The sequence below is a fragment of the Meleagris gallopavo genome, chromosome 10, assembly GCF_905368555.1.
Source record: "Meleagris gallopavo chromosome 10, MGAL_WU_HG_1.1, whole genome shotgun sequence".
NCBI classification, from domain to species: Eukaryota; Metazoa; Chordata; class Aves; order Galliformes; family Phasianidae; genus Meleagris; species Meleagris gallopavo.
This window is the reverse complement of record NC_139413.1, coordinates 5,299,522-5,327,293: the sequence shown is the minus strand read 5'-3', so window position 1 is coordinate 5,327,293 and position 27,772 is coordinate 5,299,522. Positions and strand designations below refer to the sequence as shown.

Here is a 27,772-nt window from a genome sequence, read left to right as displayed (position 1 = left end):
GGATGCTGCTGTGTAATGCACAAGCACTCCTTTCTCTCTGATCCTCTCCTTCTCCAGCAGCCTGGTGTGGATGGGAGAGCTGATCCCAAAACTCCTTTCATGGTTGAGTCTTCTGAAGAGACAGGACGTGGGTTGGAAATGCAGCCGGGCATGCAGGCTCCTTACTCCCTGGAGATGGGCTCCTTCCCTCACTTCTGTAAGTCCTTGCTTTGTCCCCACGTGAGTCTGCTGTGCATTGGGTACATATACAGAGGGGTGGTGGGACACCAGGAGATGTAGTGCTTGTCTAGCCCTGTGGGCATGCACCAGCCCAGGGACTGGAAAAGGGGCTGTGCTTAGGGGTGAAGGATGCAATGGCTCATACTAAAGGAGTTCTGGGGATTTGCTCATGAATGGGTTACACATAGCCATGATATTTGTATTTATTCTTTTAATGGAGTGGCGTATCTTACTGGATAAATATTGATTTTTGTCAAAAGGATTCACTGTGTGTGTGCATAAATGCATATGCTTACACATACATGTGTGGGGTGGGAGAGAATTCCACTGAAAGCTGTTGAAGTGGTCCAATTCATTGCAGATCTATTTGAAATTCATGATCCTTGAGGCTCCTTGCAACCCGGGCCATTCTGTGTTTTGAACCATACACATATTTCTAAGTCACATGTGATTGAAAATGGCATCTTCTCTTGTTGCTGCCTTGGTAAATGTATGTCACATGCTGGGCACGTTGGTGATGGGTTGATGGTTGGACTTGATGATCTTAATGGCCTTTTTCCAATCTTAATCATCCTATATCGATATCAAATTTGATTAGCATCTGATGATCCATTATTGGGCTGATTCCTGTATATCAGGTAAACCAGTGCTGGAATTGATTTTCCTGGCAGTTAATTATGGCTGCAGCAGTCAGTGGATGCATCATTTCAGCCCAAGATTATGGGGGTAATTCCATTTCTTAACAGGGGTGCATGGACATGAAGGACAGAGAAAGATATCTGAGGCTCAGAATCCTGAAGAGCTGATGTGATTTGCAAGATCCAGAAGGGCTTCCATCCCACTGGCCTGCTCTCATCCCTTGGGACAAAGGAATGCTGCCTGGTGCCAGTTCCAGGCTTTGTCCCCAGCCTCTCTTGTCAGGAGGTGACCCGCAAAGGGCTCATTGCTGGCTGCAGCTGCCCAGAGTTGAAGCCTAGCGTGCGCTGCCAAAGCCACCTGGCAGGTACTCCTGGGTTAGCCCCTTCCTCTCTGCATCTGTCGATAACACAAGCAGCTTTCTCTTGCTGACTTTTCCCAGCTGACCTTTTTAAGCACGGCTGTGGGTTCTGCCCCATCTTCCCTTTGACAGCTCTGAGGACTCGCTCTGAACTTTGCAGCACAGACCAGCTGATAACTCCGAGTGGCCTCCCAAGGCCTTTTTTCACTCAGAGAAAAGGCCAGGATGTGTTTTGGACTCCTGTTTCCCTAGCTGTGGTCCTGCTTGGTACCTGCCTTTGCTCCTTTTGCATCTTCTAGCTGGGGCTGTTCAAAGGCTGAGATGCAAGTTGTCACTGCGTGCATGGTGTGATGCCTGGCTCTGCTTTTCCCCTAAGTTTCTTGCTAATGCTAAGCAATACCTGACTTTCACACAGCTTCTGCCCTAGGAAGGGGTGGTAAGGCAGCCCCTGCGAGAGGGGGAGATATGGCAGCAGAAATCTTGGTTTTATGAAGTCTTTACCTCTACTGCCTGGTATAGGTCATCTCACTATGGCTGTACATACCTTGCCATGGGAGCCAGCGAGGTTACAGGAGGATAGAGCAGTGCTGGGGGTAGTGAAGGGGTTAAAGCACAGCCGTTCTGCCCAATCAGTCTGCCTTGCCTGTAATAACCAATTAACAGAGTGTAATTGTGCAAATCCATATGTGGCAGTAATTACCAGGGAGATTAATGGATTCCTTCCTTTCTGAGCGGACCCCACTGCTGCTTGCCAGCATCCTCCTGCCACCCAAAAGGACTGGGTGGGGGGTTGGGGGGGGCACAGGAGCTGCTCCATGCTGGGTGCTCTGTGATGAGCCCAGCAGACAGGGAGGCCCTTGGGAGCTGCCCTACGCCTCTTGAAATACCCCTTTTCATCTGCCTGCACTGCCTTATGTGCAGCCTGGCTGCCTGGCTCAGACCTGGCTGCCCAAGGACAGTTTGTGCACAGCCCGCTGCGTGTCTGCCCTCTTCATTGTCCATTCATTCCCCACACCCCTTTTCCCTATTTAGCCCTAATTGCTGCAGAATATCATGTTTGTTTGTCCCTTTTTTTTTTTTTTTTTTTTTTTTTTTCCTTTTTGCAGCTTTGTTGCTTTAGCTGCAATGGGTAACCCAGCAAACTGCTGCAGGCATAAGCAAGGTGAAGAGGGATGGCAGCCAGGAAAGCAGGCCACTTCATGCTGTGTTTGGGGTGGGTTTGCAAATGAAGTTGCTGGCGTTGTGTTGGGAGAAAATTGTTCTGCAAGCAGACTGGGCCACCGCGTCCTTTGTGATGAGCTCCCTTTGGACTTAGGCTGTAGAAGCAAAGGGTGACTCTAGAGAGCGGGCTTCTTCCCCCTTCCTGTGCTCTTGGGGGTGAGAAAGAGAGCGCTGATTTCTGCTGAGAGTGAAGCAGATGCAACTGGGGGAACTGCTCTGGGCTCTTCTACAGCTGTACCAGCTATTGGCCGCTCAAGCTGCAAAACTAACTGTCTCCCTCTGCAGCCTTGCCTTGGCAACATGCGTGTGCCGTTCAGCGGTGCGGGGCAGCTGGGAGAAGCTTGGCCCTGTGTCTGTACCAAGCCACAATCCCTGCTCTGACAGCTCGAGCAGGAGCTGGGCAGGGTGATCTCATGGAGACTGATGTGCCGGCCATCTCAGCACGCACAGGGCTGCGAGTGCCTTGGGGCAGCTGTGCGTGCTCAGCCAGGGATGGGGAGCCAGGTGCCCTTTGGAGCCTGGGAGGGCAGGGAGCAGTCACATCGCATCTCCATGTCTAACAAAGGTCTCTCCTCCTTGCTGCTGTCTTCGTCAGGCCAAAATGCTGCATGAGGTGCTCGGCAGAGAGGCGAGCAAAGCTGCTTCCCAAGGAAGGCTGCAGGTGATGGAGGAGGCTTTGGGAAACACTTGCCTTGGAAGTGATGGGGATGCGCAGAGAGGTGCAGCTTCCTAGAGGAGAAGGAGGGTGTGGAGCCCTGGCAAAGGAGCTGCTTTTGACTCTGCTTGGGTTCCTGGGAGCCAGAATGTCCTTTGCTGCTTTTTAATCCAGAAAGAGGCATGAGTGCAGCTCTGGGCTACTGCTAATGGGAGATATGTTTGTTGGAGAGCTGTGTCCACTGGTGTCAGCTGTTTAAGCTCTTCTATTTCACCTGGCCAAGGGTTTGTCAACGTTCATCCTCTCTTGCTGCTGTGTCATCCTGGGTTAGAGGTTACGTGTGTAGATAGCTGTGATTTAAGGGATCTGCTAGTGAAATAAGCCAGGGTAGGCTGTGTGGGCAGCCTGCTCTGTGTGGGCATGGCTTGGCTCTTAAAAGCTGTCAAATTTCTTTGTGAAAACAGCTCTTGCCCAGTGCTGACTCCCAGCCTGCACTTGGGAATGGCATGACGGAACGTCTGTGGTTGCAGCCAGCAGGACAGACCCCATGCTGTGTAGATAGTGAGTTCTCTGGTAGGGATGTAGTCTTTAGGTCTGCTGGAAGCGGTTGTGGCAAAGAACCCAAGGCGCTAACAAAACTCTCTGCAAACTTTAAGATCTCTGGATTTTGCAGCTGGGATGCATTGGGCTGACAGAAATGGCTCTGTGTTGGAGAAGCTGCTCTGCCATCCTCAGAGCTTGCTTTAATATGCGAGCTGGACATTTGATAAAGTCAGTGCACATGGATGCAGTGCAGGTACCCAAGAGTGCGTGGCTGTGCCTGTGTGAGCTCATTCCCTTTCTCTCCTCCTGCTGCTCCTTCTGCTCAAATGGATGGGGCCAAAACATGTGGCTGTGGGCAGGCACTCGCTGCTTCCTTCTCCCTTTCTCCTGGGACAAGGTATAGAGCAGCTATTTGACGGTGCCAGCAAATGTCAGCACATGCCCCTGCCAACTCTTCATGCATTTGCTCTTTGCTGCTGTGCTGTCTTGGCTCTCTGCATGGTGTGGTCTGTGCTCGCCTTGATCCAGGGCTGCTCCTTTCTTTGAGGCATGGGGAGTTGTAGTCTTTAAACAGCAGTGGATTTTCTATTTGAGGGGGAACGTGTGGCTTTCAGGAGGAAAATATGTTTGAAAGGTGATGGAGGCTGTTGATAAGAAAAGGATGCTCGGTGCTGCTGGCTCCTTACCTGCCCCTTGGCTACGCAATTGCTGAGGGGAGCAGATCTCATGGGGCTGTTCTGGCTGAGCTCTGTGTTGTGCTTGTCTCCCTCTGGCTGCTGCAGTGTACGGAGTCCCAGGGGAAGTGCTTGCAGAGGAGAGATGTGTGCATCTGTCAGAGCAAGGCAAAGCTGCTCAGTGTCCTGAATATCAAACAGCAGGCTGGTGGGCTCAGACCGATGTAGGCTGGTGTGCTGCTGGGCAGAAGTGTGGTTGTCTTTTGTTTTCTTTGTGGCCCAAATACACTGTAGGGTGAGCTGAGGGGCTTGCAGTGTTCAGGATGGCCATACTGATAGTGCTGGACTCATCTGTAAGCTGGTGGTATTTGATTTTCTTCCTAAAGAACAGGCTGGGTCTGCTGGAAAAGAGTAAAGGAGCACTATTCGGTGTACAGACCCTATTTGAGCAAGCCTGGTGCTGTGGCCTTCGAGAGAGCGTGGGTTAGAATGGGACATGTTGGCCTCCCCTCTGTGGCATGATGCATAAGGGCATGGGATGGGAAGTCCTATGATGGACGTCAACCTTCAGATCCTGCCTGCTGTGGCTGGGTCCTTGGGGATGGGGCTGTGGCTGTGATGGCTACTGTGCCCTCAGCCATGGAGTTATGGCTGCCAGCCCCTAATGGGATGCTGTTCCTCTTGGATGCCTCCAACCCTTCCTTCCCTGAGGAAGTAGCTGCTCAGAGCAGAAATAACCCTTGTTACCTTGAACTCAAAGATCCACGTTTGCCTGGCTGGTATAAATAGACCATGTGAGGCAGCCAGATGTGATGGAGATTGACAGGTTGTCTCTGGAGTTTTGCACTTGCTGAGGCAGGAGGAAATGTAAAAGCACGGCTGTGGGGATGTGTGGAGTGAGAACAGCAAACAAAGCCCCTGGCTGCACTGGGACTGTGATGTGCGCCATAGGGGATGCAGGTGGGAGCCCTTCATGGCCTCATGCAGGCAGCAGTGCCCCAAAACCTCCTCAGCTTCACATCATGTATAGTAGGGCTGAAGTGGGGCTTGCATATAGACAATGATTTCTAAGTACTGTAGCAGTGTGATAACAAAGTTTTCTTGCAGGGCAGTAACAGGAAGATATGAAGTTCCCCTTCACCTATGCTAACTCACCAGTTCCCCCACGATCCCCAACCCCAGAGCAATGGATGCTTTTGACAGCAAAGATCCACATGGCGATTTCTTTGCATCCACCTTCCCAGGAATATTTTGCTGCATGCTTTTCCATGACGCTCCACCACTGACCTTTCTGCTCCAGCAAGGGGGGTAGTTGGGAAGCACATAGGCAGTGATTCTTCCCCATACAAAGGCTGGGATTGTTGGCAGCTTGACGCCCTAGAAAGTGTCTAATTGACTCGACTCTCTCTTGCTGGGCTCCGAATGGATTTTCTGCCTCAGGATATCTCGGCGTTATAGTGGACCTGTTGTTTTTGCTCCTTGTGTGATATTAAAAAGTGCATTGTTGGAGCAGAAAGCCTGAGTCAGAGCGGATGTGTGTGGAGAGCTGCGTGTTGCCTTGCAAAGGAGTGCCAGGGCAGAGGAGCAGAGCATGGTGGGATCCCCTCCAGCTGCTTTTAGGAGCCAAAAAGTTGCTTGGAGCTTCTTAGAGAATGTCTTTTGGCTTGATGCTTAGATGACGATATTCAGAGATGGGTGGATGAAACCTGTGTGTTTACTGCACTTTTTAAAATTGATTTCTGTACCTTTGCTCACTGCAGTGCAGGCTTGGTTCTGGGTGCCCTTTGGGCTGGGCAAAACCTTCTTCAGGTGCCTCTGTCACTCTGCCTTCTGGCACCAAATTCTGGGATCATCTCACCTGCATCTGTGTCCAACAACACCCGTGTGGGGAGGTAATTCCTGGGAGGAGTGGGCAGCTGGGTCCCGCACCAGCAAAGCTGCTGGAGGAGCTTAAGCAGCCCTAAGAGGATTCGGTGACACCGCTGATTAGCATCGAGGGCCTCATTACGGGGCTGGTAATTGAATGACTCCCGAGGTTAAAACAGACTGGGAATTATCTGCCCTCGGAGGCTGTATGGGCCGGGGTTTTCTGCAAGGTAGGCTGTGCCCTGCATGGTGCTGAGGACCCTGAGCTGCAGCAGGTGCCGGCCTGTGGGCAGGGGATGCATGGCAGGAGGCAGCTGGGGAGGAGGAGAGGGCAGGCTGTGTGGCTGCAGGTGAGGCGGTGCTGTGGCCCGACTGTGCTGCTGCTGGTAATTGCATTAGCCTGGTGGGGCTCCGGGGCTAATTTCATTAGCTTGGTGTCTGCGGTTATTGCTTCGCTAGAGGGTAGCGGTGAGAAAGGGCAGGGCTGGGTGGGGAAGGGCTGATGCAGGAGCTCCCTGTCTCTCTAAGGATCATACTGGCTCAATTGACTTATCCATGTCTCCGTGATGGGTTGATGGTTGGACTAGTTGATCTTAGAAATCTTTTCCAACCTTTATGATTCTGTGACTCCATGCCAGTACCAACAAATACAGCAGATAGATGACACTGGGGCGCGCCGTTGATAAGCCTAGAGAAACTCTGCTTCAAGTCCCTGTTCTGGCCTGGGGGAGGCATCTGTGTGTCCTCCCCAAGAGTTGTGTGGGGAGGGCTCATGGACACCCAACCTTGTAGCTCTGCTGCATCTTGGCTGCTGTCTGAGGGGAGCCTCCACCTCTGCCACCCACACCTGTGAGCATTGGCTTTGAATGCCTACAGCTCCAAAGGATTGTGATGGGAGAGAGCTGTACGTGCAGTTGTAGAGTTAGGAGGGCTGCAGCCTTTTTATTTACATCTGCTGTTTCTGTAAGTATGACCATGGTTTGCCTCTGCCTTTTAAACAGAAACGGGATAGGGGAAGGATGGGATTCTTGATCATGTTTGGGGGTTTCCTGGCTCAATCCAGTGTTTGGAGAATGGTAATCATATTTAATCTCTTCTTTCCTGGTTCTAAGACGGAGTGGGATAATATTATTGTGCTTTGGACCTCCACTGTTTAGGTTTGACTCCAGAAACTCAAAGGCTGGGTGAAGCTGTGCTAAATCTTCTGGATGCTGTCCCAAGTGCTGTGGTACGGAGACAGTGGAAAAATGATGGGGACCTGAGCAAGGCAGGGCCCAGTGCCATGTTAGCATCTCAGCTGGCGGGAACCAGTACTCTGCTCTGAGCCGAGTACCAATGGTTGCTGGGGGCACTGTGGCAGTGGTTTTCCTTCGTGGCAATCATAATGTATTCTTTTACATGACAGGAGGGCTAAACCAGAAAACTTTCAGGAGCACAAATGGTGACTTCTGCTGTGTCTTGCAGAAGCTGAGGTCCCACAGCATTTGTCAGGAGAGGATGAGCTGGTTCCTGGAGCCTGTCATAGACTGAGCAGTATACAAGGGCTGGAGCCTCTCCCTAGCCCAAGCCCACGTGTTCTCTGAAATGAATTGCCTGATGCTTGCTTATCTTGAGGAGGGTTTTCTTTTGGAGGTGCTCGGTGTGCATGTGCTCTGCTGCACTAAGCACTCACTAACCCAGATCTGCTAAAAATCAATAAGGTAATCCACTTCCAGCCTGGGACTGTGGCCTTTTTAGGGAGCTCGGGGCTGTTTTGTTTTCTCTCTCATTTCTTGCAAACTGGAAGAAAGGAAAAAGGGACAGGGTGCTGGCTGAGCTGCGCTGCACCCAGGCTCTTTGCTCTGGGCAGATCAATAAAAATAATTCCCTACTAAAATGTCATTAGCGTGGAATTAAAGCTGCTGAGATCCCGTGCTGTGGGTAAGAATTAATGCTGCTGCTAAACTCAGCACGCTGGGTGCTTAAAGCGCAAAGCAGCTTTGTTGCTCACACCTCCCAGTCCCAGGGCAGCCAGATCCATCCTCTGCAACCATTGGGTTTCCCTGGGCAAAGAAAAAAGAATGCATATATGAAGCAGACTGTTTGTTGGTGGGTTTTTTGATTGAAAAATGTTTCTCAGACTTGTTGCAGAGCGGGGAGAGGGAGGGAAGCTTTTCCTGCTGAGAAATCCAATTTTCCATCTGCAGATAGAAAGAAGCCACCTTGCAGCCCACAGCTCTGCTGCCTTCTGGATCTCACCCGCCTGTGTTAGTGCCCTGTGCAATGGTGTGGCAAGGAGGCTGATGTTTGCATGTGATGCTTTATGCAGTGCACGTGAGCTTTTTTTTTTTTTTTTTTTACTTATTTTGCCCCTTCCAGCTCCATCCAATGTTTCCTGGGGTGGCTGCAGTCCAGCCCCCTGCAGCTGGATGCTGAGAGTGCAGATGGAGTGAAGCTTCTCACGGGGCAGGAGCACGATGCTCCGTGCCCCGCACAGCCCAGTTCCCAAAGCACTCGAACGGCATCCTTTTTGCATGGCAGGAAAACACCTCCGCATGGCTGGGGCCGGCATAACTAATAGTCTGCATCGAGCCTTCACTGGTGGGAAAGCAGAACAGCCCCCTCCTTCTTCACGATGCTCCTCCCCTAAACAACTTAGCCTCCCCTCCACCTCCTAATTTCTGTTCTGTACCAGAGCCAGCATGCATCCAATTGCGTCTTAGCCGAGCGGTTATGCTACCGGGACGCTCCGCCGTGAATTCTCAGGGAGCTCGGGTAGCTGAAGGCAGGAGCCGGTCCTGAGCTGCTGGGAACGGGAGCGACTCTCATCCCGGCCGACAGCTGTTCAAAGCAAGGATGGGACCGAGGGAGGAGGCAGCTGCCCCGCAGCCCTCCGAGAGCCCCCGCAGAGCCGTGCCCCGAACCGGGCGGGCAGCACCGTGCTCCGGGCAGCTTTGAAGTGAGAGGAGACGGTCGTGTTTTGAAAGGCGAGAGATGAACTGAAGATTAAACATGTATGGGAATTATCCTCACTTCATTAAGTTTCCTGCGGGTTTTGGCAGTGAGTATTTTCCTTGTGTTTGCAATCGGTGCCTGCGGGGTGAGATGGAGAAACTGATCCCGCGGTGGGAGCGCGGGGAAAAGGGGAGTTTAGAAATGTGTTTAACCTCTTTTGTGTGTGGCTGTAACCTCCAGAGCCTGCGTGCTGCTGGTTCAAGTTGTCCTGTGATTCTGGAGTGGATGTGTTTGTGTGATGAGCTGAACCTATTGATTGAAGGGACAGGATCTAACTAAGGAAGCATCTTTCCAATCGTGTTTTTATTCATGGGATTACTGGAGGAAAAGAAACGTCCAACGCTCTTTTAGACATAAAACATCCCCCATCCTGGCCCAAGGCAACCTACAGAGGGTTCTTTCTGTGCCCAGTGCCTGCTTGCTGCCCTACCAACATGGAGCTATGTCAAGTCAACTGAATGGGGCTGGGAACACAACAGGGCTCTGCCTGCTTGCGAGGCTGGAAGCAGCGTTGGTCCCCTCCACACCAGCAGGACCCTACTTCAGAAACCAGATCTGTTCTTAGAAAAAATCTGTGCTGTTCCACATAAGAGCACACTTATTATCTTTATCTGAAGTGATTTCCTTTATCCTAACTTGAGGGGAGTGAAGGGGGATTAATTTGAAGGGCTGTTGGGTGCTGCTGTGTGATGTTGCTCTGCTGGAGATGAGGTTTGGGCAGGGGTTGGTGTGCACATGGGTTGTTCCCACTATGTATAATTTTCTGTCTTGCTGTGGATGCTCATCTCCAGTCATCCCCCATGTGCAGAGAAGTCACAGGTAGAGAATCACTTAGATTGGAAAAGACCTTTAAGCTTATCAAGCCCAACCACTGGCATAGCACTATAGCCAAGTCTACCACTAAGCCATGTCCCTAAGCACCGCATCTACACAACTTTTAAGTAACTGTAGGGATGATGACTCCTAAAGTGCAATTTTAGCCCGTTGCTGGAGGAAACAGACTTTTTGTTGGAGAAATCTATTGCTCACTGGCATTCTTAAAGAACAAGGAAAGCAAAGCCAAACTCCTATTGCTGCAATAGGAATGAAACAATGGAAATGTTATTCGTGTTTAATTCCTTGAGTATTACGAATTTATGAGGAGGCATTCAAACTGCTCTCTGTAGGAACCAGGCACAGATCCCTGTAGGGATAGGGGTCACAGTGCTCTGCAGAGCATTTGGGAGGCTGCTGGGTGAGGGATATGGGAATAAGAGGCATTTCTGCTCCACCAATGGAGACTAAGGCACCAAGCCAGCATCGCAGCTGCAGTTCAATATACCAGGATGTTAAAAGTGCATTTAACCAATATTTTAGCTTGGTTTAGAAAAATCAAGTTTGTATCAGAGGATGGATGTGCACACATTGCTAATAAGCATGTAATTTGCAGTGAGGAAAAGCACACTCTGACTGTGTAGTACTGCAGAGGAGAGCAGAGTAGCGGTGTTACTTTGGGTTAGTCACACTCGCACATCCAAAGTGGGAGAAGTGCATTAAGCAGATAGGTTTGTCTTCTCAGCCTGGCTTTTAGGAACATAGAAAGTGTTTCAAAATGTGGTCTTTTTCCCCAGAAGGATGCATTTCATCTGGTGCCCTGCTCCCAGGGAATGGAAAGATGCTGTGCTGGTTTGTCCCCTCTCGGAGCACTCTGGCACAGTTGGTTAGGAACAAGAACTAACTTGGCTCCTCCACAAAGTCTCTTTTATGAGTACTCATGTAACTTGGCCTGCAGCCACACCACCTCTGCCTGCAATCTTGTCAGCTCTCCCAGGCAAAGCGGGGTTAGACCGGGTTGCTTGGTGGCTTGGGAGAGCTGTAGAGGAAAACCCATGCTGTGTGCTGCCTGTTTGGTTGGCATTCTTGATGGACCCAGGTTTTGGGACCTCTGGGCTGCTTTTCCTTTAGGTGCTACAGCTTGCCATGTCCGAACCTGCAAGTCCTTATGTGAGCGTGGCAAAGGGGTCTCTGACCCAACAGGAAAATGTGTGAGAAAATCCAGTGACTGGGCAAACTCCTGCAGCCCAATGCAGAGGTTTTAGTTGTGAATGTGGGAAAAACCCATCCTCAGTTGCCTTCACAGTGCCATAGATCCTGCACTCATTGAGATGCTTTCTGATGGGGACTTCTCCAGGAGCTCAAGGACCACTGAAACAATTCATGTGCATACTTTTTTCCTTGGTGGAATCTGTGCTGGAGATCCCTCTGGTGAGGTGGCAAATCTGATCAGACCATCACATAAAGCACTCCAAACCTCAAATTCAATGACTTCTCTTTCTTTGGGAATGGAAGACTTTTTATATCACTCTCATGCACTACTATGGTCACCTGGGGGATGTGACACCTTGTTAGGTTGTTTGAGGCTTGAATCTTTAAACACCTGACAAGCAGTTGCTAAGGGACTCTGGCTGGGAAGATCCCCATAGCATAGAGATACCCTGCAATGAGTGGTTCCCATCAAAGTCGTGGCAAAACGTGTGTTGACATCTGTGGGTTGTGTTCCCTCCTTCCCCTGGCTTGGTTTCTTGAGGAGGAGAAGAGCATGCGATTACACGACAGGTGTGTGTTGTCTAAATGTCCTTGGGCATCTTGAACTGTGAACACACTGTTTGATTTCAATCAAATCAGACCGAGATCTAAAAGTGGCACCTGATGCCAAGTCTGCCAAGCTGTAGAACTATAAAGGTTGGAAAAGACTGAGATCATCTAGTCCAACCATCAATCCAACAAGCCAGGTGAAAGCCTCATGTGCTTCTACCCAAGTGCTCCTTGGGGGCCAGGTTTTAGGTGGCTTTGGCTTGCAAAGCAGTGGAAGAGTCATAAGTTTACAACCAGAGCTGTTGGTGGCAGCTCTTTTCACCACCCAATGAGCAGAGGGAAAATCTTGCATGTTCCTCTCTGGTCTTCTGCAGATCCCCACTGCAGATCTCTCTGCCCGCCTCCAAAACTTTGTGTTCCTCTGTGATGTTAGCTGTCAGGGGAAGGCTGCATTATTTATTGACTTGCAGAGCAGAAGGCAAAGATGGGAGCACAAAGGTTACTGAACCTTAAAAGCAAGACAAAGCCAATAACCTTTATGCAGGATATCAGCATGGGGAAACATGCTTGGACAGTTATAAATATCACCAGAAAGGGAGTATTTTTTTGGTATTAACTTCCATATTTAAATAAATAAGCAATCGTAGCAGCAAAGCTTCAATTCCAGCTAACAGAGATTCCTTGCTACATAACTGCATTTCATTTCAGGAGTGTTTCTCACAGGTATGTCCCTCAGAATGTTGTCCCCAAGGACGATCCTCCCGCCAGGCTGTCTGTCATACACCCCATGTTTCAGTGCTGAAGCCCTTCCCTACACATTCCTATTTGGTGTTCTTGGGTCTGTGGAGGAGGGGGAGGCAGCACAGCTCACACCTCTGATCCTTCATCCCTCTCTGTGCTTATCTGGGGCCTCAGAAGCATAAGCATATTCTTTGTTATTCATACAGTTTGCTTTACCTCTTGATTCTCTGATGCCTAAAGAACAAGTGGAAAGAGTGAAAGAATGATCATCCCTGGACTTGCTATTTATCTGCAGGTCTCAGGAGGTAGGTAGGCTTGCCCTAGGCACTAGGTACCTAGGTAATAAATTGATGGTTGGACTAGATGATCTCTGTGGCCTTTTCTGACCTTTGTCATTTTATGGCTTAGTGGGCATGGAAGTGGTAGGTTTGTGATTGGACTTGATGATCTTGGAAGACTTTTCCAGCCTTTGATCTTATGATAGTTTAGTGATTGGACTAGATGATCTTACAGGTCTGTCCCAACCTTAATGATTCTATGGTTTCATGGACATGGTGGGGATGGGTTGGTGATTTCACTTGATAATCTTGGAGGTCTTTTCCAGCCTTCATGATTTTATGATTCTAGATGATAAACACAATGATCTTTCTCTAATTAACATGGGCACCTTTCTTATCCTGGCTTTGCTAGACATAAGAGCTGAAGAGGCTTTAATCAGTGCAAACTTACAATTACTGCAGTGGCTATGAGGTAGTGTGTAAGGCTTGGATGTTTCTAATCTGTGTTCTCTTTCCACTTTTTGCTCAAAAACAGTTGGTGAGATTGGTGTCCCCTGCTGTTTCTTGGGTGAAAATCAAGATATCTTGATGTGTAGCAGGCTGGGCACTTCTCTTCCTGCTGTTCTTGCCAAGGCACTTGTGGTCACTTGCATGCTCTTATCTTTCCTTCCAGACATGGTCCATCTTTCCCCTTGGAAGCGCTCACAGCCCAGATGGTCCAAGCTGGCTTCACTGAGCCAGTGTTAGTCATGGAGCAGCGTTCTCCCAGCCCAGGCTGCTCAGCACTGATGTGTGGGCTCTGCATCTGTTCCTCCACAGTGATGGAGATAGCATTTCTATATTCCCAGTTCTATGAGGCTGTCCATGCAATGCTCCCACCCTCGGCCAGGATTTTGCAGGATGGAAGAAGTAAGGAAGCAAAGCTATGCAGTGTCCTTGCTTATCTTCTCTCCTTCCGATGCAGGGCTGCCCTGTGCACCTCAGGGCCCCGCCAGAGCCAGCCGAGTCCCCAGCACTGCATGTCATCTTGCATTACCTGATGGGCAGGCTGCAGGCCCACCGTGGACTGTGTAAATGTCACCAGGGCTGAATTCTGCCACAGAAGCAGCCATGGCTGGCACACTGGGCTGGCTCCTGGCTCTGTGGTCCCCCCTGTGTCATCCCACAGCTGCGTCCCTGTGGAGCAGCTCCTCTCTAAGAACAACTGCAGCACAGATGCTTCTGTTCACCCCCATGTGATGGGAGAGAAGTCCTTGCAAGACTTTTGAGTTAGTTTCAGCTGGGAGATGCATGACACAAATAGTATTTTCTCCAGGATCGCTTCATTTAATCTTTCCAAACCGTATTCAGCACAAATTAACAAGGCCTGTGATCTATATTTATGCTGTCCAAGCCAGCCTGGGTCCTGGGGAAGGACTGGAAGTCAAAGAAAATCCCAGACCACTGCTTTGATTTTTGAGTAGGATTTGTATTGCAATTTATTATGGTTAGATATAGGTATTTGTATCTGGAAACTGATGGTTTTGGCCAATGTATTTGTCCCAGCTTCAGCAGGACAGTTTGGCCAGTGTGGGAACAAATGCACTGCCTTTGGGGATGTCCTTGGCCATAGCACTCTTGCCATGGACAAGTATGCCATGGGGCTGGCTCTGGAAAGCAATCTTCTTTGCCACAAAGCCTTTTGCATCTTCCGAAAGCTTGGATCCCTTTCTAATAAAGAACAGTGTTTCTCTTACGTCTGGTGTAAATATGAACAGATAAAATACCTTTCCTGTGAGTCTTTTCTTAGTGACTTAAATTTGCTATGTGATACTTTGAAAATGTCCTTTTCTGTGTTATGGAAAAGGATGAAAAATTGTCCCTCTTCTCTTTAGCTACTCTGATGTGGAAGACATCTGCCCCATCTCTCTTTTAATGTCTGATTTCCTAAGCAGAAGTGTTCCGAAAAGTCTCTCACTTTTTTAAAGTGATGTGAAAAGCAATTTGTTTATAAGCTTGTGTATCGATGCTGGGGAGGGCCTTCCAGCAGTAGGATGGAGCCCTTTGCCTGGGCACTGCCTCCAGGGCTTCAGCTGCTGTCGTTTTGCTGGCTTCCTCTTGCCTCACGTTGCTTTCCACTGGGAGAATTGATCCAAAAAGCCAAAGCAAGAATTGACAAAGACCTTTTCTCCCCCACCCTCTGCAGAATTAAGTCTGAAGTGAGTTGATAACAGCAGATCGAGTCCTCCTTGACTCTGACAAATGTCTTTAATGTTATTCAGCAAGCTGACCTTTTCCCGTCTTTATTGTGCATCTTCCCTTTGAATCAGATTTGATTGTTACTTCAGGTAAAATAACAAACACTGTCACGTAAATAACTTTGCAATAATGTTAAAAGGATGGGGAGGAAAAAGCAACAACAACAACGCAACACCAAACCTCTGCCTTACTGCAAATGCAAGGGAACAAGCAGTCTCTTTGCCAGCTATGGAAAACAAACAGTGTGACGTTGCTACACAACACCTTGCCTTTGCTGCTCTAGGGAATGGTCTCTTGTGTTGAAAAGCCAATAGAGAAACAATGGCTCGTTGAAATGTTAACGAAAGCCAATGCTTACTAGGGTTGCTAAATTCTAGGAAAAGGGGGAAAAAGTTTATATATATATCCTTAAAATGCAGCTAGACCCTTTGACATTGGTGGGCATTTTGTGTCAAAATAATCTCTGAAGATGGAAGATGGGTCTCGTAGAGCTGAGTTTCTTGACTCCAACGTCTTGAATTGGATCTGTAGGAATGCGGGAAATAGCATGCTGGAGAGGTATGTGGGTTAGGGAAAGGAAGAGCTGAGCCTTGGGGAGAAGATGAGCCATCATGGGAAGTGAAGGCACGTTGCAAAGCACAGAGAGCTACGGGGGTTCCAGCCTGGCTGCTGGGGATTTCTTGGCTTCAGAAATGCTCTGTCTCCAGAGCTGGTTTGAACAGCAAATGTGAGACCTTGGGGAATAGAAAGTCAGCCTGAGGCAGGCAAGCAGCAGTGCCTTTTTCCAAGTCAGTTAAGGCACCAACGCAACGCGAGAAGATTTGATTATTAAACATTATCTTCATAATATGTTTTGTTGCTGTAGGTAACCTTATTTCCTGTACCATAAACAACGTTTTGCTCTTTCCCTTTAAATAATGAGGCATGTTTGCTTGGCCAGCATCTAAGCTGACACAAGCAAGGCAGGCCACCAGACCGCTGTACAGGCATCCACATATACCTCATCTCTCCTTGTAGATTCCCCTGTTCACGCCAGCTCCACGTCTGTGAGCCCATCATCCAGCCTGTCCGTGGGGAGCACAGTGGACGGACACCCCAACTACCTCGAGGCCCCCACAAACGCCTCCCGGGCGCTGCCATCCCCCATGAACACCATCGGCTCTCCAGTGAACGTGTTGGGCTCACCCTACAGGGTCATTGCATCCTCCATTGGCTCGCATCCTGTTGCTCTGTCCTCCTCAGCCCCGGGCATGAACTTTGTGACCCACAGCCCACAGGTAGGTAGATGGGCATGCTGGCTTCGTCCCCAGTTTCTGGTGCTCAGAGGCTGGGTGAAGACTGAAACTGAAGGGTGTGGGCTGGCTGGTGGGGCTTGTTTTGTAGATTTGATGTAAAGACCAATTGCCAGCGTGTGAATCTTCCTGATTAAATCACCTTGACACAGAAGATACCTGTCTACATTTTACAGTGGAGGGGGGGAGATGATTCCCACATCTTATCTTACTATAGAGGCAATTCCCTCTGTTGCATCTGTGGCCATATGGGTAATTATTGAAATACATGTACAGTACAGTAGGAAATAGTCATTCCCATTCCTCCAGTAAAAGGGTATCTGCTATGTTTCATTATATGGAAAGGATGCAGACTTTCTAGAGAGACAAATGTTAATGCTAAATGCCAGCCACGTACTCCGTGCTGTGTGCAGACTTTGCCTGAAGAAAAATTAAATGCTCCCATCCTTACTGCCTGAACTCACTCAAGGGCTGAAGTTCCTCTCCAGGTAAAGGAGGATCCCCGGGGCTGGGGTCTGTGTCCCCCCAGGGACAGGCTGGGGGCTCTTTGGGTGCCTGTGCAGGGCAAGGACCTTCACACCACCCAGCTGTTTCCCATTGACCAGGCAGTTCCCATTGCCCATGGTATGCCAGGCAGGTGCTTGATGGTGGCGAAGCTGGTGGCAATGCTGGCTTCATGGAAACCTTTTCCTCTGGGTCTGGGGATGCTCCAGGAAGCAGTTTTCCCCAGTCCAGGAGTTTCCCCACGTTACCAGCTCTGAGGAGAGTTTTACTCACATTGTCTCTAATGCAAGGAGACAGCTGGGCTTTGGGGATTTGGCAGGGAGGCTGCTAATGGATTTGGGTTCAAGCAGTTGTCCCAAATATCATACATGATTGCACTTAACCTGCAGGAGCCAAAGCTCTTAGACACTGATGGCTAAAACTGTCCCAATTCTCCCCCTGCGTATATGCTGTTATTGTCTGTGAGTGCAGCAGAGAGAAAAGAAAGGTGGTAACTGAGCTCTGGATCACATTTTAAACCACAGAAAGTTCCTCCTGACTCAGCATCTTGGCAAGAAGTTTGCAAAGTACCAAAGGAGGCTGTGTGCTTGAAGGGAAGGAAGGAGCTGAGTTGGTGGTGAGAAGGATGAGCTGATGGTGGTTTTGGAGAGATGTTGTTTTGCCCAGGCAGCTTGAGAAAAGACATGCTCAATGGCCCTTCATCCTCACTGCCCTGCTGACAACAGCTTTAAAGCAAACAGTTATCAAAGGAAGCCCTGGGCAACGTCAGCCTTTGGTCTCTGATCGATTTCAGTTTGCAGCCTTTAACTTGCAGCAGCCACGAGCAGCTCCTGGGGATCTTAGCTGGAAGCTCTGGGCTGTCGGCCTGCATCTCAGTGCAGCTCGTTTTAGATGTCCTGCTTGCTCCCTTCTCAAATCTGGTAACCCCAAATCTGCTCTGTTCTCCAGCTTGTGATTGAGTTTGGAGTCCCAGGGAGGGACTGGGATTGCCACATTTTCATGCAGAGTTGCACATGGTGAGCCACAGGCAGCTGATGACCAGCATCCCCCAGTGAAGGAGGCAGGATCCCACCAGTGCTGCTGTTCAAGGGCTGTAACTGAGCAGCTGAGGGTCACTGCCTGCCCTTTTCCAGCTCTGCTTAGCCTTGCCTTTTGCTTGCAGCCTCAGGGTGAGACAAGGGTTGATTTCTGCTACCCAGCTTCTGCTTAAATCCCTCCAGCTGGATTCACCAGAGGATGTCGGTCTGCCCATGGGCTAGGGATGAGCTTTGGGATGAGCCCGGACTGAGCACTGAGGAAACACTCAACTCAATTTGGGAATGGTTTCTCTGGGGTACAGAGCTAAACCATCTCTTTGTCTTCTCCTTCTACAGCTCAATGTACTCAACAATGTCAGCAGCTCGGAGGACATCAAGCCCTTGCCAGGTCTTCCGGGGATTGGGAACATGAATTATCCATCCACAAGCCCAGGTTCCTTAGCCAAACACATCTGTGCCATCTGTGGGGACAGGTCCTCAGGTAGGAAGCGTCCTTCCTCAGGGAGGGCTTTGTACAATGACAGCTGCCCTGATGCCCTGAAGGCTTGCACAGCAGTGAATGTTGTCATCAATCAGTGAATGCTGAGGTTGCGTTGGTATCACAGGGTTCATGGCTGGGTCTGGCTTACCTAAAGGCAGACTCTTCTCTAGGTACCATCTCATTTCATACCTTTAACAAAGGTAAAACATGAAAATCACTGTGTTCCTGTTTACCTCTGCTCTGCGCTAGCTGCTTTATAGCTGTTCTTAGGTTATTTCTCTTGCCCTGAGTCCTGCAGCCTGGCTGAGCCTGGCAAACCCCACCATGTCAGTGCACCCCAATCATGGCTCCCTTCCCTCTGCTGGGATGCAGATGGATACGGTCCTTCCTTATAATGGAAAAGTGATAGCACAGCAGCACCCCATCCTCCTTGACAAACCAGCCCTGTCAAGTCGACTCCCTGCAGGCTCTTCCTTCACCTCTGGGGTCGGTCTGAGCTCACCCACGCTGACAGCCTGCCCTCACCTCCCTAGGGAAGCACTATGGGGTGTACAGCTGCGAGGGCTGCAAGGGCTTCTTTAAGAGGACCATCCGGAAGGACCTGATCTACACCTGCCGTGACAACAAGGACTGCCTCATCGACAAGCGCCAACGCAACCGCTGCCAGTACTGCCGCTATCAGAAGTGCCTCGCCATGGGGATGAAGAGGGAAGGTACACACGGGCTTGGAGGCTTCTTTCCGCGCGTGCTCTGGGTGTGCAGCTGTGATGCTTTGGCCCATTCCCCATAGCGCGGTCAATTCTGCGCTGCCCCAAGCACTGAGGGAAGCTGGGGGTTGTATAAGATCAGGCTTGATACAAAAACCCAATCTCAGGCACAGCTCTCCCTTCCTGCCGGGTGCAAAGTGGTTTGGAGGACCGTAGAGTTGATGTGACTTCCCTTCACAGAGCGTGAAAATGCAAACCCCAGGCTGCTGGTGGGCAGTGTGAGGACAAACCTGTGCTGGGAGCACGTAACATTCTCCTCCCAGCAGCAGTTATTTAACTCAGGAAATGAGGATCGAGCTCTCAGGCAGCCTTAGGGCTTCTTGGAGGCTTGCAGAGCTGTTCCCTTCCTTAGCATCCTCTGTCCTCCTCCCATGGGACTTTTATCCCCTCAGTTTCATGGAGATGCCTTCCCCGCTCCTCCAAACGCTGACTGCTCAAGGGGAGAAGTCATTAAGTTGTTCAACAAAAAGCACCAACATTTGCATAACAGGGGCTGGCTTTGCATCCAACCCCAGTGAACCTTTATCACTTTATGGTTATAAATGCCTACAGCTCATTATTCATGATTAGCCCAGCCCCCCACCTTTCCTTCAGGGCTTACTCTGCATTTTGGTACCCTGTGGATGGTGCTGTGTGGTCACACTGAGGCAGTGATGCTGGCCAGCAGGGCTGTTCTGCTCTTTTGGTACTCTTCTCCCCAGCAGTGAGCTAAACTGATGTGACACCTGCTGGTCACTTGCCTTTCCTTTCTCCCGAAGTAGGATTTTCTTATGGCTTTGCCAATACAAAATTGGCATAAGACTTGGCATGCTGTGTGTACACATCCTACACTGACCTGTCCTCGACAGACCCAGCAGCCCTGGGGGTGAATATCTGATATTTCACCCATCAGCAGATATCCTGGGAAATGATAGAAGAGTGGGAGAGCTCCAAGCTTGCAGCAGGAGGGGCTCCCTGCATCGATCCATGCCCTTATAGATGGGGAGGCCCCAGTTTGGCTCAGGAATTGGGCACGCAGCAAACCTTAGTGGCTGGGAGATGGGGTCCCTCCAGCAGCTTTTGACCACTGAGCTCAGGCTGCCACCTGGAGGCATTGCCTCCTTCCTCCTCTCTGCTGGAGTTTGGAGGTCAAGTTTGGAGACCACCAGTCTGCAGCAACCCCAACGTTACTGGAGGGTGACGAGGACAGAGTGGCGATTGCGCTTTGGTTGGACCTACCTCAGAAGTATCTATTTATTTTCTCCCTACCAAGAGAGTTCCTCAACCAAGAGGAGAGGAGATTCTTAGCAAGCAGCTGAATGCTGCCCGGGTGTAAAGAGCTGTTTTTTTGTCCCTTAGCTGTGCAGGAGGAGAGGCAGCGGAGCAGGGAGCGCAGTGAGAATGAAGCTGAGTCCACGAGCGGTGGCAGTGAAGACATGCCTGTGGAGAGGATCCTGGAAGCTGAGCTGGCAGTCGAACCCAAGACTGAGGCATACAGTGATGTGAACACAGAGAGCTCAGTAAGGGGCACTGGCAGTGTCAGTAATGTCACACAGCCTGGGATGAGAGCATTTGAGATGTGATTTGAAGGGACAAATCCTATGTGTGCTGGGGCTGCGCATCTCTGGGCGCAGATTGTCTGCCCCATAGCAACCAGGGCTGATGTGGGATGTAAGATAACCCAACCCACTCCCACCACATCCCTCAGTGCCACATCTTCACTTATCCAATCTGAATCTCCTCTGGTGCAAGTTAAGGCCAATTTGGCTGAGAAGAAATAATAGTAACAAAAATTTCCTCTCCCCAAAAATGCGCAGCTGAGATAACTGGCAATGTCATCACTTTGTTTGTGGCCCTGAGCACTGCTAATGCGATTTGATGCTGTGTGCAGAGTGGGTGGTGACTATCAGTGATTTTACATTGATTAATTCTCCCCTTTTCCCCCCAATATCGGTGTTCCCACAGACAAACGACCCTGTCACCAACATCTGCCACGCCGCTGACAAGCAGCTCTTCACTCTTGTTGAGTGGGCCAAGCGCATCCCCCACTTCTCCGACCTGACCCTGGAGGACCAAGTCATTCTCCTGCGGGCAGGTAACGTCCCCAACCTTTGCCCTTTTCCTGCTATCCCCATCCCTTCTCTGGGTTGTGTGTTTGTGGGGAACGCGACATCCTGAGCTGGTCCTTCCCTGCTGTTGGGGCTGGCTTGTCCCAGGCCAGCACAAGCGCTTGGCAGAGAGTGTAGATGGGGCGCTGGGAATCTGATGTTGAATCAAAAGGCAGAAACCAGCTCCCTGCTCTGTATGGGAATGATGCTTGGCTGGCAGCTGCCCTCTTTATCCCACACACCTCCCTCTCGCAGGCTGGAACGAGCTGCTCATCGCATCCTTCTCCCATCGCTCCGTGTCGGTGCAGGACGGCATCCTGCTGGCCACAGGCTTGCATGTGCACCGCAGCAGTGCTCACAGTGCAGGCGTGGGCTCCATCTTTGACAGGTATGTGGCCAGGTTGTCACTCCCAGCAGCAGAGTCCTGCAGGCTCTCTCCCCACTGAAAGGGAATCAATGACCCCTTCCAACTAGGGATATTCTATTGTTCTATGGAGAGCTACAGCAAACCCATGATGATTTGGGGCAGAATTAGGGGACATTCGACTGGCTTACGAAAAACACAACAGAATGTAATGAAAACATCTTGAAAGGGATTTGCAGCTGCAGAAACATCTCTGTGGGTGGGGGTGTTTGTGCAGGGGGAGGCTGCTTCTCTGCCCTCCCCTTGAAGCTTTTGCCATAACTGGATCTACAGCTAATACTGATCAGCAGAGCTTTAGCTAGCAGAGCCTTAAGCCCCAGCTTGCAGTTTCTGCTCATGTAACAGCCACATATGTACTGTCTGTGCCATGTCTGCTCCCAGCCCAGCAGGATGTGGTAGTACCACCCTTACAGAAGTGGCATGCAGAGTGCAATGTGGAGGAACACCCATGTGGTTTTCCTCAAACACAAATTGTTCTTCCTAACTCCAGCAGAGCACAGAGCCCATGTGCAGAGCAGAGCGAGAATGGAAGTAAACTTAATGCTCCTGCCTCTGGGTGCTGCTGGTGCTCATAGAAAAGAGCAGTGGGTGGCATTGCTGTCCCATACAGCTCTCCCTGCAGAGAGGGGCTGGGGGGATTCCCAGTGCCCATCCCGGATGATTTCAGCCCCCGTTTCTGACTGTCTGCCCACTTGTGTCCCCCACAAGCAGAGTTTTGACAGAGCTGGTGTCCAAAATGAAGGACATGCAGATGGATAAGTCGGAGCTGGGGTGTCTGCGAGCCATTGTCCTCTTCAACCCAGGTAAGTTGCGGAGCTGTCACACAGCATCACCACCTCTCCCCTGCATGCCACTGGATGCCTGGCAGTGACTCTCTTGTCCAGACGCCAAGGGCCTGTCCAGCCCCTCAGAAGTGGAGTCGCTGCGGGAGAAGGTCTACGCCACGCTGGAAGCCTACACGAAGCAGAAGTACCCCGAGCAGCCGGGGCGGTGAGTGTCCCCTCCGTCCTGGGGCTGAGTTAACCCCAGCGAGGAAAATCCGCAATACAAAAACAAGCCACCGCCCGGGGCCGCCCCGCTGCCGGACCGCAGCCTTTGGGATGGCGACGGATCCCTCCCAGCCCTGTACAAGCCCACCCTCTGCTGGCTGCCGTGCCGCAATGCCGCTCCGGCCCCGGGGCCGCCGGGTGCAGCCGCAGCATCCTCGGAGGTTTGGGGGGAGACGAGAGGGCAGCCCTCCCAGCATCCCTGAACCAGGAGGGGAGGGGTGTTCCATGAATGGTTGCAACGGCAGAGAGGAGATGCAAGTCACCGGTTCGAGCGCTTGCTTTAGGGAGAAGTCGGGTTTTACTTTATTTCTTTGATTTTTGAAACGTATGGATGCAAAATTCTTCCCTTCCCTTCCCTTCCCTTTCCCTTCCCTTCCCCTTCCCTTCCCCTTCCCCTTCCCCTCCCCTCCCCTTCCTTCCCTTCCCTTCCTTCCCTTCCCTTCCCTTCCCTTCCCTTCCCTTCCCTTCCCTTCCCTTCCCTTCCCTTCCCCTTCCCTTCCCTTCCCTTCCCTTCCTTCCCTTCCCTTCCCTTCCCTTCCCTTCCCTCTCCCCCTTCCACTTTTCTTTTCCCCTCCCCACCCACCTTAACATGCCCTGGGTTGTAAGATGGGTGACTCCCCAAGGCACCTGGATGGTCTGTGCTCTGCCCTCCCCAGCTCAGCCTCAGACACAGGTGGCAGCATGCAGCCAGTGCCTCCCTCACCCCTCTGCCTTCTCTCCCCTTTCCAGGTTTGCCAAACTCCTCCTGCGCCTGCCAGCGCTACGGTCCATCGGACTGAAGTGCCTGGAGCACCTCTTCTTCTTCAAGCTGATCGGGGACACCCCCATCGACACCTTCCTCATGGAGATGCTGGAGACACCCCTGCAGGTCACTTGAGGGTCCGGTCCCCCCCACCATATCCCCACACAGCTCCCACTCCTCCTCTCCAGACTGCAAGAGCTGCCCTCCACCCTCTGCTCCTCTTTGGTGGGATTGTTGTGTCTTTGTACAGCTGTAAATCGTCCCCTTTAACTCACCCCGGTGGGGTTGTTGACCCTCTGCCCAGCTAACCACACGCCTCCCTGTACAGATAATTGCTTTAAATTATTTTTTCACTCTCAATAAAAGCCAACAAAAAAAATAATAATAATAATATATGAGAGGTGCTGGTTGGAGCCTGCAGGGCGGTGTCCTGCTTTGCTGTGGTTATGATTCTGGACTGGGCTGGGGCAGAAGCATCACTTGGGGGTATTGCTGCCTCTGCTGATAGAAGTCTTCACCAGGATGTCACATAGCTTTGCTTCTTGCTCCTGCTAAGCAAAGAGCTGCTTTGAATCAAAAATAATTCATTTTGACATCATGCAAAGAACTCTTGGATATATTTTTTAATCATCTCACATTCAAAGTGACTTCATTCATGTCTTTTTCCTTTCCTGAGCTGGTCCCCATCCCTGCACAGCCTGCACTGGGAGGCAGCTCTCATTCCATCCATGGGTCGTACTGCTGGGGAGGCAGTGCTGAGTGCCCATGGGATGCAGAGATCACAGGGATATGTGGCAAGGCAGCTGAAGGGAGAAGTTACCCAGGAGTGTTATGGTTGGGATGGAGAGGTGGATAACATTTCAAACAGGCTCAGAAATCTGACTTTGGCTGCTCTTAGGGAGCACCAGGCTTGTTTACAAGCCACAGTGTTTTGGAGGTTGTTATAACATTAGCTTCGGTTTTAAATTTCTAAGATTTGATGGATCCTGTTCTCAAGGCTTGGTTTCCTAGTTTCTTTGGTTTTTCTACCTTTCACACTTAAAACTTGCTATTAAAACCCAAATCTATAATCACACTCATCCTTAAGCAAAGCTTACAGTGCACAAGCAACTCCCAAACTCCAGCTGTGCTTCCCCCAGCCTGCATGGCACTGCCAGACCTGCCCATCACCAGAGCTAACCAGAGCCAAACGAGTTAAAGACGTGAATTTGTTTGATACTTGGGGTTTATCCTGGTGGGAAAACGTCCTCCCAGGAACCCAGCAAAGCTGCCTTGCACTATTATTCATAAAACAGGTGTAGTGTTAAGTGATCTGCCCCCTCTGACCCGTGCATTGCGGTGCGCTGAGCTGCAGCAGGGCTGCGTCTGTCCGCCTGACAGATTGCCACACTGCGGCATGGGGAGCAGAGAGGGAGGGATGGAGGGGAAGAAAGAGGGATGCAAAGCAGTTTGATAAAGCTCCCACACAGGGATGTGATTAGTTCTCTGGGATTTTGCTGCCAAGAGGAGAGAGAACCGAAAGAGCAGGAGAAAAGAATGAGATGATAGGAAGAAATTCTTTGCTCGGAGTGGTGAGACGCTGGCAGTGCTGCCCAGAGCTGTGGGTGCCCCATCCCTGCAGGTGCTTCAGGCCATGGATGGGCCCTGGGCAGCCTGAGCTGCTGGGGGGCAACCCTGCTCACAGCAAGGGGTTGAGGCAGGATGATCTTTAAGGTCCCCTCCAACATAAGCCACTCTATAATAAGAAATTCGGGCTGCACGTGGTACCAGAGAGGGCTTCACAGCTTGCCAAGTCCCACGGGCTATTTATCTTGGCTGGCCTCATGCTGAGCTTGGTCCACTGTCTGCGAGGAAATCCAGATTGCTGCCTGCAGTGTGAGCAGTGCCTTTTGAAGGTGGAGGTTATAGGGGATGGGGCAGAAAGTCTCGGAGTGACTGTGGCTCCTGAGCACCCACGCTCTTGGCAATCTGCATCAAGACTGGTGGACCTCGAGTTTCTGCAGAAGGACATCAGTGTGGCATGGCTGGAGCCTACCAAATCTGAAGCCCTGCAAAAAAACTAGTCTGTGTAAAGTAGTAAAAAACACCACCACAGGTAAGTCAAAGAAAACTTCCTCCCTTTAACATTAGCATTAACACTGACCCCCAGCTTCTGTAGCTTTAAAACAGCACGTCAAAGAACTCAAAAATGAAGGAAGACCAACACTTGAGCCCCTTAAATGGGGGTGTTTGTCCTTGCACATGTATGCAGTGGTGCCCTCAAAACCCAGGCACAAGGAATCAGCATTACAAGGCCTTCTCTGCCTGCTCACCTGGTTCCTATCTCCTGCAAATTTTGCTCTTCCCACATCCCAGCCACCACTTTGAATCTCCAGTCACTGTTTCCCTGCAGTCTCTGATTAAGCTCTGATATTTTTTTTCCTTTTCCAAAATGAGCCATGCTCTGGCGATGGCAGATGCGAGGCAAAGTATTGCATTCTCTTTCCCACTGCACATCACATCTCATGAGTTTTCAGAGTTAGCAGCATCCCCCTGCACCATGGGTGAGCTTTGTTTTAGTGCACGTGCCAAACATTTCAAAGCATTGATTAATTCTCATCTGCTCACTCTGTAGTGCTCCATGGAGGAGGAGTTAAAAAAAAATAGTGGGTTGAGCCACTCATGGTGATGACACATGGAAAGGAAAACAAACCATGCCTCAATTCCATTACTTTGTCTAAGCTGGGTTTGTTTCTCACCCAGTAATGAAGCCAGAGGGTTTTCCTGCCTGTCTGTTTGGGTTCTGATGCAGCTTCTTCATTTGCTGCTGAAATTCAGCGAAACTGGGAAACAGCAGTTCTGCCTTGAGAATAAAGGTAAATAGAGCCCGAGCCATAAAGGTCTGAGCCGGTTTGCATTCAGTTCAGCTCTGGGTTCTGTGCTGAATGTGGAGAGCCAAGGTCTCATCCTGCAGACCCCAGGTGACTTCAGCCACCCACCCCCTGGCACTAACGGGATGCAGTGAGCTGGCTGCAGTACTCCATCTGCTATAGGGACATCGCTGGAGGTGAGGGTGTGTGTGGGAGGAGAATTGCCAGGTGACGCTTTGAATGCTATCAGTGGGGGGGGGGGGGGGGATGGGGGTGGAGCATTTATCTTTTATGTTTTACTGCTCCACCTGGTTACCACTCTTTGCATGAGGTATGGGGAGCTGCTTTCACTGACCCCAGAGCAGCACCCTTTGTGTCCCTTGGAATAAGGGTAGCTTGCAACACGGGATGCTTATACTTTGGCTTTCTGCTCCCTGAAGGGAGAGGGAGGGGGAACGAAGCCAGTTTTGCAGTGCCCACATGTCTCTGCCTCTGTGCTGGGTTTTTGTCCTGGAAGGGGGGGAAGGGATCACAGGTGGAGCTGTGCAAGCCATAGTGAGACCCTGCTGCAGACCTCTGGTGATACGTGCTGGGCACATTGCTGATCCCGTATGGACTGAGCCAGCAGCTGTGCACAGGAGCTGCATGGTACAGCAGCACCCAGTGCTCTCCTCACTTGGAGATGGGGAAGGGTAAAGCTGTAGGGTCACAATATTTGGAGGGCAGCTTCTTTCCTTTTTTTCCTCACATGGAAGGATGGGGCTGAGCCCTGTGGGGTGGCTGCACAGGTTGAGGAGTGGCACCTGGAGCCTGATGGCATATGGCTAATTGTAGAGTTGGTGGAAGCTGCTCTAAGACCTTCTGGAGAGACAAAGGTGGATGTGTCAGAGCCTAGTACTGCTCTGCTGCTGCTCAGCTCACGGCTGCTTCCTGCTGACCTGTGTGTGGTACCAGTGCCTTTGTGCCAGGGTGTGCTGGGATGCACTGGTTCTGTCCCAGTACCCCAGGGGATGCTGGCAAGGCGCTGAGCCACCCGTGCTCACCTGTGGCCTCTCCTTGTCTCCAGCTCCCCGAGGACGTGACTTTGTTACCCAGATCACATGAGGACCTTCTGGTGACAAGGATGTCCCACTGCTAAGCTCACCAGTGCCCGCAGGAGTTGCGGGTCCCCTAAAACCTTCACAAACTCGTAGCAGCTCCGCAGCTTCCCCCGGGTGGCGACCGGGACGGGCTCAGCGATGGGACAGCGCCGTGGCAGCGGGAAGGCTCCGAATTTCGGCTTCCCGTCCCTAGTGGGACCTCCACCCCCCGGGGGTTCCCTTCCCGAACCCGGAGTTCTGTCGATGCGGTGCCCGGGGCATCCCTCCGCCCGTGGGATTCCTCTCTCCCTCCCTTCTGCCGTTCGTTCTCCTTAAGCGCTGCCCCGGTTTCTTCCCCAAACCCTCATCTCGAGCTTCTCCGCCAACGAGGAGCAGATTTCAGCCTCTTTCACTACCGGGAGAGCCGCACCGCCCTCCACTCTATTATTATCGCCACTATT

General features: G+C 50.9%; 1 protein-coding gene across 4 annotated transcripts; it reads left to right on the top strand.

The window, feature by feature from the left end:
* Positions 1-4: 4 nt before the first annotated feature.
* Positions 5-23,778, top strand: RXRG (retinoid X receptor gamma). 4 transcript variants are annotated; one of them, XM_085231764.1, is made up of 10 exons: positions 5-196; positions 16,018-16,277; positions 18,170-18,314; positions 18,848-19,027; positions 20,420-20,580; positions 21,026-21,155; positions 21,424-21,556; positions 22,304-22,395; positions 22,461-22,582; positions 23,371-23,778. In XM_085231764.1, the coding sequence occupies exons 1-10, from the start codon at positions 16-18 to the stop codon at positions 23,689-23,691; spliced, it is 1,725 nt and encodes a 574-aa protein (XP_085087890.1). In that variant the 5' UTR covers positions 5-15; the 3' UTR covers positions 23,692-23,778. The 4 variants fall into 4 exon arrangements, with proteins under 4 accessions (XP_085087890.1, XP_085087888.1, XP_085087889.1 ...); XM_085231762.1 differs by having other exon boundaries at positions 22,477-22,582; positions 23,371-23,665; XM_085231763.1 differs by lacking the exon at positions 5-196 and adding an exon at positions 1,069-1,222 and having other exon boundaries at positions 22,477-22,582; positions 23,371-23,665.
* The last annotated feature ends 3,994 nt before the right edge of the window (positions 23,779-27,772 follow it).